Source organism: Neodiprion pinetum, chromosome 1 (genome assembly GCF_021155775.2).
Source record: "Neodiprion pinetum isolate iyNeoPine1 chromosome 1, iyNeoPine1.2, whole genome shotgun sequence".
NCBI lineage: Eukaryota > Metazoa > Arthropoda > Insecta > Hymenoptera > Diprionidae > Neodiprion > Neodiprion pinetum.
The window spans coordinates 30,064,430-30,082,961 of record NC_060232.1 but is presented as its reverse complement, the minus strand read 5'-3'; the positions used below and the strand labels follow the sequence as shown (position 1 = coordinate 30,082,961).

Genomic DNA, 18,532 nt, shown 5'->3' with positions numbered 1-18,532 from the left:
ATATGCAGAATGCAATGAGTGTATAGCGTGACTGTCGGTCACATCATATCGATTATAACCGATTATCTTCATATCTGCATAATAAAGGAAATTTCCGACTATCGTGTGATATATTTTGTTCAAACTTGTAATTCCATCGCAGAATATTAGATACATGTAACGTTTCGGATAATTATGCTTGGGAATCTCTGGCGAATTTCGGATGGGGAAATTCGTGGTCAAAAAATGATGTGACGACTAATTGTAAGTAAGTATTGTTCTACGATATGGTAAACAGGTAAAGATACCTTATTCAAATTTCGCTCAACTATTACAGTGACCACATACATGACCGAGGTTGTATTGCGAGTCCTAAAAACCCGAATTTTGGCAATCGGCTCACAACCAAACACGCACGCAAATTAGATATATCCGACTTTTATGTGAAAAGACTGTTATAGACGTGGGTTACGTGTAATTTTTCTATCCGAATAGGCGACATTACGCTGACACAACCTGTAGTTGGCTCCAATTTCAAATCTATAAATGTCACGTGAAAAAAAATGGGAAAACGCAGATTCTGTTCGCTCGTTTGACAGGCAGAAACTTGAGTAGTTTTCTTCAGGGTTTGCACAATGCGATATTTCATTGTCGAACGCGGTATCTCGAGGATTCAAACAGTTTTAACAAGTGTAACAGCTGCATACAGAGTCTCACAAATTTCTGTGTAAAACGATACCAGTCGGCTTTTTTGTCTCGAGCATTGAGCACCTCGGTGAGGTTTTATCAAAGAAGAACCAAGACCTGGATACCAGCTAAATGCTGTGGCTGAATCACATTGTTTGAGACAAGAGTTGATCGGTCGATACACGATGCACAATAATCACTCAGAGCATTGAAGATGCACATTGAAATTATGCAACGGAGAAACTGACAAGTGTGCATCGTACCCTGGGGTGCATTTATGCAGATGTGCATTACTTACGCTTATCTATGGGCGGAAATAGCGTTGCGTAACCGTAGACATCGATGTGGGATAGAAAATTTTCATACTTACAAGCGCAAGGATTGCATCGGTCATTGGATCGTCAGGAAATTTGCTGTCTGATCGTTTTCGGGGTCCAAGATGCGGCCTTTTTATATCGTGGTGTGTTTGGCGACGATTTACGGACTCGTAAGAACGGAACGGATCGTCACCGGTCATCTGATCGAGGATTTTTATAAACAGAAATACGTTCACCAGGTCACTGTCTTTGCCTGCTGGAATAATTTTGGTAGGTCCATCCAGAGACAATTGTCACTAGTTCACAACTTGCGCACAATTAATAAACATCATTTTTCACACAATCAGATTACGGTTTATTCACTGACCTACGGCTGTGATCGAAGCCAAGGTCAGAATGATTCGAACTGATTTAATATCTAGTTTTTACACACTTCTTTCCTGTTTACTGTCAATATTGAACCGTTAGAGAACTGCACCACATTGAAAATTAAACAGTGTTTTAATTATCCACGACAGAAACAACGGCTTTCAATCGAGAGCTGATGAATTCTGGTATAAAAACTGGATTCGTCTACGTTCCCAACGAGAGCTTGAATATGCGCCAAATTCTGACCGTCAACTATTACAAACTCGGCGTTGTCTTGGACTTGGACTGTCCGGGGAGCCGTTTGGTTCTTGATCAGGTGACGTATCGGTTAGGCTTTTCATTTCGGCAGATTTTCACAACGTATCAATTTCCGCCCTTTTCACTTCTCACGCACAAAAAACGTCGATTGAAATCTATAACGCGAACGAAATATCTCAACAGTTTACGGAACAAAACATCCCCTTCAACGAGTCCTACTCTTGGCTCCTCGTTACGAACCAGACGATGCCGAGAACTTTACTGAGCACGCTGCCTCTTACAATCGAAACCGAGTTGGTCGTTGCTCTTGTCGTAGCAAACGACATTTTCGAACTCTACGATGTTTACAACCCGAGTTATCGACACGGGGGTGATCTAAACGTGACTTATATGGGACAGTGGGATGTGCAACAAGGTCTGACCGTCAATTTGACGCAGTACAAGTACCAACGACGTGGCGATCTTCGCGGACTTTCCCTCAACGTCTCGATCGCTGTACGTTGAGCATGCATTGATTTGTTGTTGGCGATTTTTTTAAAACTTAAGCCGACCGGGCTCAACAATTTCATTAACAATATGATTGTGTTTTTAGATCACTCATACTCCTACTCCAGACTTCATGACGTACATAACGTATCCCATTAACCGGCACCTGGATACGATGCACCGTTTCAATTACGCCCTGGTTTGTCAGCTGCGTGACTCTTACAATTTCAAGTAACCGTTACACATGTTTATGTTGATTTTATGACGGAATGTTTTGTACTGATTCAGAAAAACATTCGTTTGTCAAGTCATCGTGCAATTAGTTACGAGACATAGCACGCTTAACGTTCGACGGATTTTCTTGATCGTACAAAACACCCTCTGCTAATTTTCACCCGGTCGACTTTAGTGTCAGACTTATGCCGCGATTAACGAGTGATTCTTTAGGATGAATTTGATGAAAGCCACTTCGTGGGGATATCTCATGGAGAACGGTTCGTTTAACGGAATGCTTGGTGACATGATTGCTGGCAGAGTTGATATTGGTGCAACGCCTCTGCAGTTCAAGGAAGAACGAATCGACGTCGCCGAATTTACCGTTCAAACTTGGCTGGCGAGGTTGAAATTATCATCGTTACATTATAAAAAAAAAATTCAAATCGCGGAACTTGGGTCTCTCTAGAGGAGAAATTAGTGTTTAATGCACTCAGGATTCAGGAACACATAGAATTTAATTTTCAACTTCAATGCACGTAGTTTAATGGAACCCAGAAAATCGAGGCAAATATAGATTGACCGAATCGTTTCTCTTTTTACAATTAGACCCTGCTTCATATTTCGCCATCCAAAGAAAAACACAGTTCGCAACGGTTTCCTTCGGCCCTTCGCGCCCAACGTTTGGATACTCACGATGTTGACGGCCTTTGTGTGCTGGTTTCTATTGTACATTACAGTGAAGGTAGAACCTCGTTTGACTCACCGTACGGCCGAAACTACCCTCGATATTCACGCTGCTTCGGAGACTGCTCTGATAGTTGCCGCCTCTTTGTGCCAGCAAGGTAAATTGCCAAGATTTTCCCCTGCTCCGTAATCATCTTTATTTGAACTCGATCGTGGACTCGGTTCACAGTAGGAAAATTCCAATATCTGTACGTTACTAAATTTTGCTGCGTTACCTTCTAGTCGGAGATACGCGACGTGACTGCAAGTCGTCAAGCGAACCGAATGAGGTCAATACTGTTTTGTTTTGATTCAGAATTGTCTACTTCACTTCGGTTGTGTATTCCTAATAGGTCACTCTGGGTGAATTTCACCTCAAACATTACACACGTTACCTTAACTTTGCCGATGTTTTACAATATTTAGACAATCAGTTTTGGTCAGAAAAACTGATAGAGCATCTTCTACGATCCTTAAACAACACGCATATATTTCTTTTTACATTTTTAGACCTCATCGTTGAAGCAGGATATCACTTTTCACCCCGTGTGACCGTTACGCGATTCTGCCGAAGTCCGACCTATCAGGCATACGTAATTTTCAGGTCTAACGGATGGGCCGCAGTTGTTCTCCGGGCGAATCGTCTTCATCTTCCTTTTCATCTGGGGCCTGCTTTTGTATCAGTTTTACTCAGCCAGTATCGTGGGTTCCTTGCTCGCTCAGCACCCTAGGTATATAAACACCCTAAAGGACCTCCTGGACAGCGATCTGCGTGTAGGAATCGAGGATATCGCCTACAACTACGATTTTTTTGCGGTAAGGCTTGCCTCGTCCGATCTTTCCGAATTTACTCTTGCCTTTATCCGTGAACTTTCGATGTAACGACAGACGACCACTGATCCAGTGGCGCTGCAGCTCTACAAGAAAAAAGTAGCACCCTCCAGGAAGCGGAAGCAGCCCGCGTATTACAGCCCTCGCGATGGTCTTAGCCTCGTACAAAAGGGCGGTTTTGCTTTTCACGTCGACGTTGCCACCGCCTACAAGATAATCACGGTAACCGATCAATATTCGCCCGATCCACTTCCGGAATTCACCTACGATGTTCCCAATTTTCAGGACACTTTTGCCGAGGACGAAATATGCGATCTCGTAGAAATCCAATTGTTTCCTCCGAAACATACGGCTACGGTTACGAGTAAACATTCACCGTTTAAAAAAATGGTCACTTACGGGTCAGTGAGGCGTCTTACTTGTCGAATATACCTCCAAGCCACAAAAGTCTCTGCGATTATTCTTTTTTTTTTCTCACACAGGATGCGGAAAATCATCGAACGAGGGATGGCCGAACGTCTGCGGCACGTTTGGCACTACCGGAAGCCGATTTGTCCAGAGAGTCACAGTGCAATCCCGGTTCCTGTATCCCTCGAGGAATTTTCACCAGCTTTATTTTTGCTCTCGATGGGTATGACGCTGGCTGGCACTCTTATATACCTCGAGAAATACGCCAAGCGACGAACCGCTTTGAAAAAGAAACAGAACTTCCTCGTGACATGTTAACATTTTCATCGCCGTTCGCTTGTACTACCTCTAGGGTGCAAAATACTGTTCGACGGTAGTGCAAGTTTTTCATTTCTTATACGATTCCCGTGGAGCATGGTTTCTAGCTGTATAAACTGTTGAACGAACCCAAAATTATACTTGTACAGCAGATGACTGTAAAGAATATAAAAGTTGTCGGTTAACCGTAAACGTAGACATACATGAATATTTAATCGTAGCCAATCATTGGCAATGGCGAATGGTGATTAACGCAAATCGTAATTGTAGTGACGTATGTATAGAAACACTTACATGAAATCTAAACAGACGTTTGGAATTTAATGCAATAATGTGGAGTATAAAGTATTTAACGGAACAGGGCGATGCGTTTGTAGCAAGTCGCTGATCAAAGGCGGACGATGCGATGAGCACGTAATATCGAGTATGGATGACTGGCGGTCATGTCGTAAATGTCTCGTTGAGGTATTGAGAAAGGTATGACAGTTCGGGTAAAGGGATATTTCCGCGTGTAAACTGTCGTAACGCCAAAGCAGGAAAATGATCAAAGGATTCTCGCGAAGAGATAATAGATGCACGAGAGGTCTTTCGGTATCCATCTGGGTAGATGAAAGACTCGTCGAAATTCACCCCACGTAGGTATCTCCTTCGATTCAAAGAATAAACGTAACGTGATGTTTGAGTTTCCTTTAGCCTCAAGGTAACTTGTCACTTTCTTAGATATTGACGCGCGTTCGAATAGATTGTGCATATATTTATGTGTATTGATTCAGAGATGAGACCAGAAGCAATAAAAATACGTGGATACTATTTTACGGAATCAATGGCAATAAAAGCATCAGTTGCACGTAATCGTTTCGAGTTAATGCTCAGGCTTGAAATAATTGGTTAACGCGTGAGATTCGTCGGAATTGAAAAAAACTCAATAGCTGTGCAGTCGGACAGACGAAGATAATCTAAGCTTCTAGATTTTCATACTTTTAGTTTATGGCTCGTTTTTATACACTTGGAATAAACAAACTTTTGCTTGGTTTTTTTTTTGCATCGAAAGCATTGAATTGTTGATCAAACTGTGCTCACGGCCAGCAGGTACCAAAATTTATTTGATTGGCGAGAAATGGTCTCCTTGACGTTTGACTTTACTTCTGACACTAAAGTCAAACTCATAAAATGTAACGAGTACCGATCACATTACCTTTCACGGCTTATAGTTCAATAAATGACTATCGTAAATGGGAGTGTGCCTAACATTGCGCAAAACTGCAATGACTTAGCCTTTTTTTCAATATCAAAAACCAGTTATACCCTGACGTGATGTCTTACAGTTATAGTTGACAAATGGTTTCTGCTTTTGCAAGATATGTATCTTTCGATTTTTCTGACCTTCGCACAGCTGTTGGCCAGTGTCACGGCCTCGATAGATCAGAATGAGCTGAGCAATTTAATCATCGACTACATTGATTACAAAAATGCCAGTCGTTTGTTTTCGGCATTCCTTTGTCTACGAGATCTTGGTAAGAACATTGATTTTCCCATCCACAGTAGGTTCAATTCAACTAAGATTGTTGTATTTCTTTTTTAGCGATAATTTTGCACAATTTGTCGATTTTAATACAGTCGAATATTATCGGTATCCTTATTAATTTATTCACAGACTCGGTATCACTGAGCCGAAAAATAATGAATGCTTCGATTAGCGCGACGATATTTAATCCATCGAAAATATGCGGTGATAGAGAATCGCTGGAGGATCTCCTCCGCTATAATTACCATAGTATAAATATCGCAACAGACCTTGACTGCGAGAGTAGCAAGGAACTGCTGATGGGGGTGACATTGCCTACTCGTATGAATCTAGAGCTCGAAAGTTGATTTTAGGTCAATGTTCATATGAATATAGCAGACTTGTTTACCTTCCAGATTTCGGCTGGCAAAATGTTCAACCATTCCTACTCCTGGCTTTTGACCAGCAATAATAAGAGCGACGCCCTAGCGTTCATGGGAGGGTTGAATCTGAGCGTCGATGCCGACGTCGTGGTGGCAATCACAGCCGAGGAAACCGTCAAATTATACGATATATTTAATACGGGAAGTGATCGAAACGGGACGTTGAACGCGACATTTATCGGCACCTGGCGGTCGTTGTCCCCTCGTTTGAACATCTTCAAACTGCAAAGCCCGGTTTATCGCCGCCAAAACCTCACCGGGATTACTCTGAAATTTGCTGCCGTGGTGAGACCATCGTTTTCCCGCATCTATCCCCTTTTTTTCATCTACAAAGTGGACTACTGAGCTATTGCTCACTTGCAGACGGCGTACATGGATCCGCGGGAAGATGACCCGATCAAGTATCTTTCCAACCCTGCGAACAGAAGCTACGACACCATATCCAAGATCAATTACGCCCTGGGTGTAATCCCTCGCGACTTCTTCAACTATTCGTAAGTGCGGTTGGTTTAACTATATACGAACGGCCGAAAACTCAAATAGAATAAACGGTGTACGAACGTTGAGAAAATTTCTTACCAGAGTGGAAATATCCACGTGGTTCGACTACGGTGGACGATGGAATGGGACGCCCTTCTTTGGGATGATGGGTGCCTTGGGACGCAGGGAGGCCGATTTCACTCTTGGCGGTACCGTTGTGACGCAAGAACGGTTGGAGTACTGCACTCCGGTCGTGCAGAACTACCCATTTTGGCGAGCAATGCTTACAGTTATTACTTTGATTAACGCACGAAATTGAGTCTTAAAATCATTTAAGTAAATCGGCTTACAGGACTGGTTTCCTGTTCAAACATCCCGCCAGTCACTCCGTCAGGAATGTTTTCCTGGAGCCGTTGTCGCCTTCTACGTGGAACGCGGTGATTGTCTTGTCATTTCTTGTCACTGTCGTTCTAAGTATCGGGACGCGCTATCACAGGCAAGAAAATGGGAACCCTTGGTCCTTTGGGATCTATTCGACTCTGGCCACACTCTTTCAGCAAGGTGGAGATTTAAGAAACCATCGTTGTTGCGAACCGCGGCTTCAAGCCCCTCGAGATCTAAAACTCCAACTGTTCTCAGGGTGGCACAGCTCTCTACCTGGTCACAGCGGACATCTCCTCTTCATAGTTTTCACGCTCTTCAGCATGCTGCTGTACAACTTTTACAGCGCTTCTGTAGTCTCGTCGCTGCTCTCGGACCCCCCACAAAATATTCGTACGATTGGGGACTTGCTGAATTTTGGAATGCCATCTGCCTACGAGAACGCTTCGTATGTTCCACACTACTTCAAAGTATGTGTATTTCTTCTTGTTGCTCTATCACAGCCGACTGACACCGCATGCGATTCCACTTGTTTCGAATTTCTCGGGGCTTCCAATGAGTATAGATATCAACTGTACCCGCGGAAAAGATGTTCTACGAGAAGATGCTGCTGGATAAAGGTAAACCAAAGATTCTTCCCCGCTCTGATGGCATCCGAAGGGTTAAGGAAGGGGCGTTCGCCTATCACACCACCCCTGCTGACGCTTACGAGGAGATTGCCCAAGAATTCGCTCAGCCTGAGATTTGCAGCTTGGCCGAGATCCCGTTCATCAGGAAGTCAGTGCTTGCGATGTGGGCATCGCGCGAGAATCCCTACAGAGAGCATCTCAAGATCATGTGAGCATATATTATGGACAAAGGTGACAGCTTCGACAAATGCGAGCACAAATTATGTACTTTTAAATTCTTACATGGCGCAGACATCGGCGTCTGCAGGAAGTCGGAATCCTGGCCAGAGAACAGAAGCGTTGGCTTGCTCCGAAACCGGAATGCCTCGGTAGCACCGCAGTTATTAACAGCCTTGCGTTGAACGATGTAGCCCCGGCATTTCTGGGTCTCCTGTGTGGCACTTTTGCCGCAGTTTTCATATTCGCTCTGGAACTAGCACACCGTTCGTTGAAAGAAAAGGGGTTAGAAATGCATTATTTTTCTACCACTTTTCCAATTTTCACTCAAGATGTACAGCAATGCGGGACAGTTCGCGACGCGGAATTTATTCGTCAATGTATCGTTGCAATTAGTTACGATGAAAAGTAAAACCGATGCATTAAATTTTGCGGAGAACATGCGGGTTATGATGAAATTTTTTTCGTTGTAGCCAAGCCACAGGACGTCATAGGCGGAAAAAAATCAGAGTCGGAAAACAACGAGATCCAACCACGGTTAGTCAGCGCATTTCGTATTCAAGTCACTGATGGGCTTGTGTCCTTGTCGACCGTCACAAAATGACCGAAGGCTTTGGTCTTGTCTCCGTTCTCATATATTTAATGTGGTTTTGCGTAAATCACATAACGTGTCAATATCATTTCCATCGTTATGTAGCGCACACACGATATATGTATACTCGCACGTTACTAACATGCTAAATAAAAATCCGGTTTGAAGCAATGAAGCACGTTAGGTATTGTTTGCCATCAACTTCCGAAGGCCTGCGAATCAAGATCATTGATTCAATTCCATCATTCGTTTGGTATGTATAAGTCATTGTATAAGTAAATAACAGATATCCTTAACCATAAATTATCTGTAAATAACAAATTCCGAATATTATACACAGGCCGCGTGTCGATCCAATGCGGAAAACATTTTGCTGGCACATTAAATTCGGGGAAAAAGATTCCGGCTCATTGTAAAGCCGAAGCATATGCTATCCATTCGGATGAATTTCTCAGTACAAATCGCTCGTTTACAACCATCAATGCCACGTGCTAGTATATCGTTGCCCCTCAAGAAGAATAGTGACACAAGGAACAAACACTAGCATGGAATACGGGATGAATTCGTGCCGCATTCAAATGGCATGTTCATATATTTATCTGTATTTCGGAGGCACCACGACCTCTAGGTTAACGATAAGTGGGGGATAAACTCATCCAGGGTATAATACTCACCTGCAAGTGCTCTCCGTTTACACTTTCCTTTGTCTCGCCAATAGTCTTCTGCTTCTTAGGTGTATTCGGTAAGTGAAGATTATTTTGCAGTGAATGATATCGTCCCGAATTTCGTACGGACAATTCATAGTCAATTTCAGCAGTGATCTGCAAAGTTACTGTACGACAGTTGATATTGACGTTCTAATCGCATTATCTTGATACAATTGCATGCTTACCAGGGAGTCCAATTTATAGGATCAATTAGCCTCGGCTCTTTTACGTTTTTATTTATTTATTTATTTATTTTTTTTGATTTGTTTTGTTTTTAAACAGTACAGCACGTGATAAGATTTCATTGATCGTTGATTATCCAACTTCTATGCATATTCATTGTTCAGGCATGCAATCGACGATGATGGTATTACCGGCGCTAGTTGTTGTGCTCTTGACCTTGGGATCGACAATGTCCCTCGAGACGTATTCCAACAAATACGACAACGTCAACGTAGACGTTATTCTTAACAGCGACCGACTCCTAAACCAATACATAGCCTGCGTCTTGTACAACGGACCTTGCTCTCCGGACGGAAGATATTTCCGAAGTGAGTATTTCAAATTTACAAGCTATTGTCAAAAAGTTTTATTCGGAAGGTCATCGCTATTTTCGATTTTTTTCATCCGGAACTATAATTATGTTTGCACGTCATTTGCATCTATTAAATTTATATATTTGCAAGCAATAAACGTACGAGTGATAATTTCGACTTTCCGGCTTACCAGTTCAAATATTATTGACCAACACTTGGGATGATCGAGATTTTAACAGCACTGATTCGCGATTCTACACGTGTGCAAAAAGTACGGCAAGCAAAAATATTGCTTCATTTATATTTTTTTTTTTTCGTCCGGTTTGAAGCAGTTTTGGAAAATTCCACCATCGGAGGTGAAATTGAAAATCGAAAAGAACCGGAGAAACGAAATCGTTCACTTGGTCATTTTTTGTCGGGTTAAATTGACGTGAACTTGTTTCTGCTTCTTTCAGCTATTCTACCCGACGCACTTGCCACGAACTGTGCTAAGTGTACGGACAAAATGAAGGGTAATGTTCGAAAGATGTCGAACCACATCATGAAGCGGAGACCCGAGGACTGGGCCAAGTTTGTTCAGAAATATGACATTGATGGGAAGTACAGAGAATCTTTCGCACGATTTCTAAACGAACAGAGCTAACCGACGTGTGATACCGCATTACGATTTCCAGTTTGAATCTCGAAATCTTCACTTCAGGCCATTCGTCAATAAGTTTATTTTACTTGAACTATGTATACTTGTATACGATATATCGTATGGAATTGTTGTCTAAAATAAAAAATACTCATTTTTACGAATAAATAAGTAATGATGCATCGTCACATTCAAATGATTCAAAAACATTAATATTCATCGTCGTGTAACTTTCCTTCGTCGCAATCACGTTGTCTAGAACTGCGTATAGTTTCGTCCGACGAATACAACGTTTCGAATAAGTTGTAGCTCGTTGTAAACGATCGTTAGTATAGAACGGAGTACCTCGTACATTTGCCATTGCAAAAAAACAAAGATTCTTAGAGTTACCGGTGAAACAAGTTTTTCATTCAAAAAAGACTGCGGTAATTTTCTAAAGTGCGTATACGTGATCACGGATTTAATGCGGTTAGGATTCCAGTCGAACCACTGAATCGATTTGGACGAAATTTCCACGGAGTACTGCTCGTATCGAGAAGATGTGCCGAAATGAGGTTTCACGCCCCGTCACATTTTCGGTTTCGAAATAGCAGTTGCCGATTCCGCCATCTTTCGGGATATTCAAATTCGAATATCAGGAAAATCAGCGCTGTGTGATCGCACCTTACGCAAAGAAGCGAAGCGCGTTTAAGCTAAGATCGGTTAGGTTTTTACATGCTTACTTTTTCAAGTTTATTTGACGCGATAAGGTTCGTGTTGGATTAATTCCACCGAAACTCTCCGTGGGTAAATATTTTATTTATCATATTTATAATATCGTACGTTTTAACAAAACCATAATAACAAATAATTTAACAGTAATAACAAATTCTACATGCATGTTTTAAAAACGACCGAAGACATTTGCGACGGAAATACAAAGTTTTCACTTCATATTTTTTCAGCATCCGCGTTTATTTCCCTCATTGAGTAAATATGCTTTTTCAATTTTTATTCTTCTGGACATCTTTAAGAAATTTGGCGACAAGGGCGTTCCACTGTTCCGGCTGATTTTTGGCGTACCAATCCACCAAAATATCCAAAGTCTTTTTTTGTTTTTCCGTACATTTACGGCACTTCGTTAATACTGCTTCCGGAAAGAATCCTGTTTAATAAACATAAAGTCATGGGTCAGGCAGAAATATCTACACGAAAAAAAATGCGTTAGGCGGAAAGCTTGAAATTATCAACTTCCGTCTGAGAAAATGAGCTTTTGCAGGATATTTGACGCGTATTATTGCAATAATCCTAACATTACGTCTTTCAACGAAATTTCCACTGATAATATATTCACTACGCTCAACACTCTTCACTAAGGATGGAAAAATTTCAGATTAATTCGATTCAAAACTTGAAATATCGATTCTATATGCGGCTTACAGTATGAGATTTATATATTTCGATAAGACTTCCGAACCGGATTCTCGATTGCAACATCATCCGGTTTCTACAGATTTTTCATAAATTCGAGGTGTGAACTATAGTATGAATATTTTCTCTTACAGTTGAAATACGGAGGGAAAAAATTAAAATTCAGACAAATACGTTCCTTTGAAGAATACAGCATCGGCGGTAATGCAGGGTCCCGAGCCTATGAAGCACTTGTAGTACTGATTACGGAGGCGATCGTTTTGAAGAATTTCTGTCGCATTAACGTCGTCGTACTTATCGGGGTAAAGTTCCTCGGCTGCGATCATTCCCAAAACGGCGACGGCAAAACCGACAAGAAACGTGATACGGAGCATTGTTGATAGTGTCGAGATAATCTTTCACATCAAACTGGCACTGATTACCGGTTAAACCCCGATATTTATACGGTTATTTAACACGTGTGGGAAGTCCTTCGGCGAGCCAACTTATACGCAATCATCATCCCCTCCTCGACCGCCATGTCACTCGATGGGGATAAATATGCCATTACAAACTGCGGCCTGGTGATGTTTAATTGCTATTGTGCAGCTTAGGTTGTGATTGTTTCTACTTATCTTGTTCATTTTATCATTTGCATATATTTCTTTTTTTTTCCTATTTTTTTTCGTACCTTGCCAATAAAACGCAAACGCTACAATACCGAGAGTTACAACCGTGGTTACAATCTCAAGTTCAGATACGGTAAGAGTAAATATGACGAGATTCAAAAAAAGATGTTTTGTCTGTAATTATAAGGATATACCTACACGTAGGATACACAACTTTGCTTTTACTATATATGCAGTAAAAACCTTATCCAAAAACTAGAAAAAATACGACGACTCCACAATATTTTTGACCTTTTATAGTTCCGTTGCCACGGTTTTTTTTTTTTTCCTTCTCATACAATTTATTCACCCAGCCGGCTCTGGAAGGCTTTGGCAATGAATACTACGTGTAGACCTTGACACAGCTTATGATTGAGACTTTCTTCCCGATATCATTGGCGTGAATTTATTGACCTTTCTGCAAGTGAGAAATATTCTGGTTGAATAATCAACTTCTTTCTACAGCAAAAGTTTGCTGTGTCTTAAAGATATTAAATGGTCAGCCGTTGCGTTCGAAGAATAACGCGATGATTGCACGACTGTAATGTTATTGTGGACTTCAATTGGACGCTGTTACGAAACCATAATAATTATCTACCAGATAATTAATATATCAGCTAGAACTGCACTAGTTAAACGCAATTAAATCTTCGTTATTGATTTCTCACTGTATTTTACATCGGTATTAAATCAAACTCGCTATACATACAGTCTGTCAACAAGATATTTCAAAAGCGGAATTGATATTGCTGTTTGGTAATTTGAAATTCTCCACATACCCGAGTTCTAGAATCACAATTGCTGAATTTTTCTTCGTTTTGAATACTTTTTTTTTTTTTTTGCATAACGAAGCGTTTTTTCACATGCTGGCCTGACGCGCGGATAAAATTTTTTGTTGAAATACTCTTGAGCAAAACTTTGAACAAGCAATATTTTATTGAACATCTACGATTGCACGTTGAAACAAAGAGCTGCTTTCACAAGAATTTCAACGACGACAACGAAATATGCATACAGAATTTTGATATTAAAAGCATGTATAATTGAAATATCAAGAGGTATTAATTAATATTGGGATCCAGAAGGTTTCACGCAGAGATCGGCGATCTAGGATCGATGTTTCTTCAGCATCTCCCTTATTTCCCGCTGTGGGCGTCCGCGATGCCTTTGGCGATCAGAGATTTCCACTCTTCCGGCTCGTTTTCGGTGTACCATACAGCCACGGTGTCGAAATGCTCCCTCTGCTTTACCGTGCATCTACGGCAGTGGCTGGCTACTGCATCCGGAAAATGTGCTGTTTTCATAAACACAAATCAGCGGTTAGACGCGAAACTCTATACGCCGAATTAGTGACGTTTGGCAGAAGGTTCAAGTTTCTCGTTGCGGAAATTTCGGTCAAATCCGTAACGAGAAAATGCGTTTTTGTAAGAAACGTTACGAACTTTTTTTTTTTTTCTTTCCTCAAACCAATATCTTGATAATTTTTTATCCAGGCAGAAAATACATTTATCATACGTATTACTGTTTACACATAACCATCGAAACCTGTTATAATTTATCATCCGTGACGGTGTAAAATATTAGGTGAAATTTGGTTAAAAATAGTTTCGTCATGTATTCGGAAGGAAAGCTTCGTGTACATCGTTTAACAAAATTTGTATAATTACAGTTGCGTAAATTTTTGAGTAAGATTTAAATTTGAGCATTCACTCGCAGCGACTTAAGGTGTGAAATTTTGATTCGAATATCGCGTCTTCATCGAAATGATGAACCATCAAGGCTTTTCTATATCTCAACCTCCTCGGTAACTCGATTTAAAGTAAACGACATATACGTTCCTTTGAAGAATTTCGCGTCCTCGGTAACGCATGGTCCCAAATCCATGAAGCAGTCGTAGTAAGTTTTGCGGACCGCGGGGTTTTGGAGAATTCCCATCACGTCAATGTCGTCGTGTATGTCGGAGTAGAGTTCCTCGGCCGAGACTATCGCCAGAGCGACGATAGCGAAACAGGCGGCAAAGGTGATTCGAAACATCGTTGACGGAAGATGTCGAGATAACGTTTTGCATTAGACTAACTCCGACTGCACGGTAACCCCCGATATTTATACGGTTATTCAACGTGCGGGAAGTGCTTCGCCGAGTTAATAGACGTGCAATCAACATCCACCTCCTTGCCAACCCTTGTCACCCAGGGGAGGTACGGCATGGAATTATAAATTACAGCCCGGTAATGGCCGTAGGTGTGCGCGTTGGGCTGTGATCATTCCTGCGGTGCTCGCCGCATTTTATCATTCGCGAAAAGCTTTGCGGTCAGCTCATGCCGTGCGCCGATGAAACGCAGGAACTGTTGCGAAGAGTTGACCACTCGCATTGCAAATTTCATGTTTGCACATGATTAAACCGGCGATTATAAAAAATTGCATTATATTGTTGTATCATGTCGCAAGTCATTACAGATATTTCAGATAATGACGAGGTTTGAGAATGGCCACCGACCACCGTCAATTAATGCCGATCATAGTGAATTACAGGGGAAATTATTTCAAAGCACATTGCATGTTCAGTGGGGACTCGTCATTTGCACGATGCTTCGTAACGCGTAGAGCGGATAGCGTTTAACAATTCTACCGCTTAGATCCGTCCATCCGCAAACGTACGGAAATTTCTTTGGATTTTCCCATTTTATATCCACAGGAGAATGCAGTTGCCCGAGAGGACATCCGTGTTTTACAGTTAAGATAACTATTTTCATCCAGTGCTAAACTCTAATATTAAATGCGGAGTGGCAATTGAATAATCGCAGTGGCTTGCCATTAAAATAGTTATCGTAATCATGAAATTTCGATATCCTTTTCTTTTCCTTCCTATATGTGTTTACTGTTTTCCTATTGAAGAGAACAGTGGATTTCTAAAATCGAATGTCCAAAGCGTCAAATATATCCTTTACTATAACTCTGCGATCGTGTTTCTGATTTCTGCTATTTTTGTGACCGGCAATTTTTTGTTTATACCATTTAAATTATTGACAGGCTTTAAAGCGTCTCAACTGTCCTGCATTGGACTTTGAGACTAATTGCAATCGTAAATTTTTTACTAGCCGAAAATGCTCGGTCTTTGAGTTGGTAGATATACTGATTAGATCATGAGTATTTTTAATCGGCAAAGGCTTACGGGCTTGGTTAAGGTATCGATCGTTCAAGCAATTCTGAAAGTAATGCAACAACTGCGTGTCTCTGATTTAGCGTATATGTACAAATACAATAAGATGCTGTCACGACCACAACCAACCCAACGAACAGGCAATATCCGTATATGCATAACTCGCTTCAAGCGTTTCAATATATTCAGTAGAATATCGAACCTAACTCACTATAAACATTTTTTTTTAACCAACCAAATCCGCAGTATGGGCGATGAGAATTACTTATTTAAATACGCAGGCTTCGAATTGGTTTGCATAACGATAAAACATTTTTTCTTCCACATGGGAGATAACTCCGTAGTCGATAAAAAAAAACGAAGTTACGTTTATTGAACAATATAATTCAACAACTCTCACATCGTCGAGTTGTAGAATTGCTAATGCTGAATAAATAAAATCAGTATACGGTTTTATGTGTGATCCGGTTGGAAAATTACAATTGTATAATGCTTTCTAATCAGCGGAACATTTTTTTACTGAAATCCACTGCGAAATACGAGAAAATGATATAATTATATGCATTTGGCTAAAAAAATTGGTAACCCAAACTTGAATTTACTCTGACCTGTCTAATTTACATACTGCTGTACGCTTTAGATTAGAAATCTGCCGTTACCCGCGTCAGAGCAAAGAACAGCAATTATCTAGTCGACTCCTATTTAGTCGTTCGTAGGTAGCAAGGCTTCGCGGTATGAAGACTGTGCTAAAATGATTTTTGCACACCTCGCGATCACCTGCAGGTATCATTACCCTCTGCCAGTAAAACGCGAGACAACGATCATTGGCCGGTACCTACTTCTCAAGCTTCGGTCGATTGATCAGTGGTTCAACTTGTCGGACTTCCATCGATCAGAATATATCGTATATATATATACGGATATGGCAAAAAAATGCCGGACCGTTCGAAAATCGCACAACACAATATATATATATATAGCCTAAGCCCGGATTATTTTGGTGTAAGAAATTGTACGAATAAGCAGAACTGATAATGAGATTAATTTAAATGCTGTCAAAGTTTAACGTCTCGGTCACCGTGCTTTTTGTAATATTGAATATTCGGCTCCAGCTTAGGTGTATAAGATGTACCTATAATGCATGCGTATAAAACTTTTCTCGTTTTTGCGTTTACATCGTTTTTATAAAATAAAAAAAAAAAAAAAAGAAAGATCGAGACGAACTGTATATATTGCGGATTATTTGGCTCCGAGTCTTTGTTCTCTTTCCTGATTTTTAAGGCCGCTAAAGAGTACATTTTTCACCACTGTCAACGGGATACCTACCACCCTCCCTTTTTGCACCATCCGTTGAGCTGATTACAGTGGTATTTAAAAGAAAAGATCAATTATCGACTATCGTGGCAACGACCGGCCTTGTCATTACACGCACACGCACCGTATACACTCGGGAAAAATGCAGGTCACGCGAAAGTTGTACGAATCGGTTATTTCACTCGAAACGGAACCAGAAATGCAAATATCATGACTAGTCGTCTTGGTCCGAGGTTCGACCGGTTATAGTTATCCATAGCCAGTCTGTGAGGCGTAGATCTTCCTCGGGATATAAACCTATCATCATCAGGGTCATTCAATAGAAAAGAGATCAACGCTGTTTGGCGGCTGTCGGAGGTGTTACGGCACTGCAGATATGCAAACATACAATTCCACCCCTTTCCTGCAATGTGAAATACCATTTCGTTTACTCATATGTCAACAAATCCCGCGAGTCGGGATAAATATATGTATATATATGCATACGTGATATACGTATATAAACCGTGGCTAGATAAAATATCGTTACCGTTTTACTGCACAAATTCCGGTACGCTTTCGCAATCGTTAACCTAGATCGCGTTTCCACTCTTCCTATGGTGTTATTATTGTCTTTGGAAAATAAAGCTAATTCATTTAGAATTAAAGATTGCAGATTTTAACCAAGAAACATCATTTCAACCTTCGTTTTTCTTTCACTTCCCTTCTCAAGCATCAACAACCAATTCGCGTGTATAATTTATGTGAAGCATGTAAGATTTTTTGACAGCTCCGATAAATCAACATGTGAGAATAATAAGATTCGAAATTTAGTTTCAGTTTATTGTAGATTGAAAAACATGCGCAGTTATACGTTTGTTTCGTCGAAATTTTACGAAATGTTAATCTCTCCTAGTGTTTGAGGCCAGGTTTTAATGAGTGCTCAGTGACGTTTCGGATGCAGTAAATGTAACCAGGAACTGCTATTATAATCACCCGTAATTCGAGTTTGCGAAGTTACCCTGATTACGTATCAACGACTTTTCGACATTTATTACTGTATTTTTATCGGATTTGTGTGATAAAATGAATTTTTGATTCGAAGCATTCGTATTCTTCCGAGTTGAACGTGTATAAACAGATATCACAAATATGCGCGGTGGGTTTTAAATGCTAAAATCGTCACTCAGTTCCAGTGACTTGAGCTTGGAAATTTAGTATTATCAATTCACCAGCGAAATGTCAAAGCGTCTCTCAAGAATACGTACGTGTCAGCATCGCTAAATGTTAAAGTAGAATTTTCGG

At 40.8% G+C, this 18,532-nt stretch overlaps 5 protein-coding genes across 8 annotated transcripts in view; 2 read left to right on the top strand and 3 right to left on the bottom strand.

Moving 5' to 3' along the window:
• LOC124210823 (bestrophin-4) overlaps positions 1-2,679 on the bottom strand; it is a 38,169-nt gene extending 35,490 nt beyond the window's left edge. For all 4 annotated transcript variants that reach the window (XM_069133049.1, XM_069133048.1, XM_069133050.1 and 1 more), the window contains exon 1: positions 1,037-2,679. The gene's annotated coding sequence lies outside the window, so the exon portion shown is untranslated. The remainder of the gene's footprint in view (positions 1-1,036) is intronic.
• LOC124210827 (uncharacterized) lies at positions 328-9,963 on the top strand. Its single transcript, XM_046609247.2, has 19 exons — positions 328-1,253; positions 1,502-1,668; positions 1,794-2,105; positions 2,203-2,327; positions 2,544-2,714; positions 2,919-3,154; positions 3,640-3,851; positions 3,924-4,587; positions 5,918-6,106; positions 6,247-6,422; positions 6,513-6,824; positions 6,903-7,033; positions 7,122-7,292; positions 7,372-7,870; positions 7,966-8,237; positions 8,321-8,530; positions 8,719-9,090; positions 9,178-9,579; positions 9,827-9,963. The coding sequence occupies exons 1-17, from the start codon at positions 1,106-1,108 to the stop codon at positions 8,813-8,815; spliced, it is 4,092 nt and encodes a 1,363-aa protein (XP_046465203.2). The 5' UTR covers positions 328-1,105; the 3' UTR covers positions 8,816-9,090; positions 9,178-9,579; positions 9,827-9,963.
• LOC124210833 (ejaculatory bulb-specific protein 3-like) lies at positions 9,906-10,723 on the top strand. The gene is made up of 2 exons (XM_046609276.2): positions 9,906-10,095; positions 10,536-10,723. Exons 1-2 carry the CDS (start codon positions 9,906-9,908, stop codon positions 10,721-10,723), a joined length of 378 nt encoding a protein of 125 aa, XP_046465232.2.
• A 750-nt stretch (positions 10,724-11,473) lies between these two features.
• LOC124210836 (ejaculatory bulb-specific protein 3-like) lies at positions 11,474-12,586 on the bottom strand. Its single transcript, XM_069133058.1, has 2 exons — positions 12,302-12,586; positions 11,474-11,857 (listed from the first exon to the last, which is right to left on the bottom strand). Exons 1-2 carry the CDS (start codon positions 12,499-12,501, stop codon positions 11,701-11,703), a joined length of 357 nt encoding a protein of 118 aa, XP_068989159.1. The 5' UTR covers positions 12,502-12,586; the 3' UTR covers positions 11,474-11,700.
• Positions 12,587-13,780: 1,194 nt separating this feature from the next.
• Positions 13,781-14,868, bottom strand: LOC124210837 (ejaculatory bulb-specific protein 3-like). The gene is made up of 2 exons (XM_069133059.1): positions 14,610-14,868; positions 13,781-14,065 (listed from the first exon to the last, which is right to left on the bottom strand). Exons 1-2 carry the CDS (start codon positions 14,806-14,808, stop codon positions 13,911-13,913), a joined length of 354 nt encoding a protein of 117 aa, XP_068989160.1. The 5' UTR covers positions 14,809-14,868; the 3' UTR covers positions 13,781-13,910.
• Between the last annotated feature and the right edge of the window lie 3,664 nt (positions 14,869-18,532).

Coding starts and splice junctions, on each gene's coding strand:
- LOC124210833 (XM_046609276.2), top strand. CDS start 9,906: ATGATGGTATTACCGGCGCTAGTTGTTGTGCTCTTGACCTTGGGATCG. Junction 10,096..10,535: donor GGACGGAAGATATTTCCGAA/GTGAGTATTTCA, acceptor TGCTTCTTTCAG/CTATTCTACCCGACGCACTT.
- LOC124210837 (XM_069133059.1), bottom strand. CDS start 14,808: ATGTTTCGAATCACCTTTGCCGCCTGTTTCGCTATCGTCGCTCTGGCG. Junction 14,066..14,609: donor CGCGAAATTCTTCAAAGGAA/CGTATATGTCGT, acceptor TGAAAACAGCAC/ATTTTCCGGATGCAGTAGCC.
- LOC124210836 (XM_069133058.1), bottom strand. CDS start 12,501: ATGCTCCGTATCACGTTTCTTGTCGGTTTTGCCGTCGCCGTTTTGGGA. Junction 11,858..12,301: donor GCTGTATTCTTCAAAGGAAC/GTATTTGTCTGA, acceptor TTAAACAGGATT/CTTTCCGGAAGCAGTATTAA.
- LOC124210827 (XM_046609247.2), top strand. CDS start 1,106: ATGCGGCCTTTTTATATCGTGGTGTGTTTGGCGACGATTTACGGACTC. Junction 2,715..2,918: donor GTTCAAACTTGGCTGGCGAG/GTTGAAATTATC, acceptor TTTTACAATTAG/ACCCTGCTTCATATTTCGCC. Junction 6,107..6,246: donor CCTTTGTCTACGAGATCTTG/GTAAGAACATTG, acceptor ATTTATTCACAG/ACTCGGTATCACTGAGCCGA.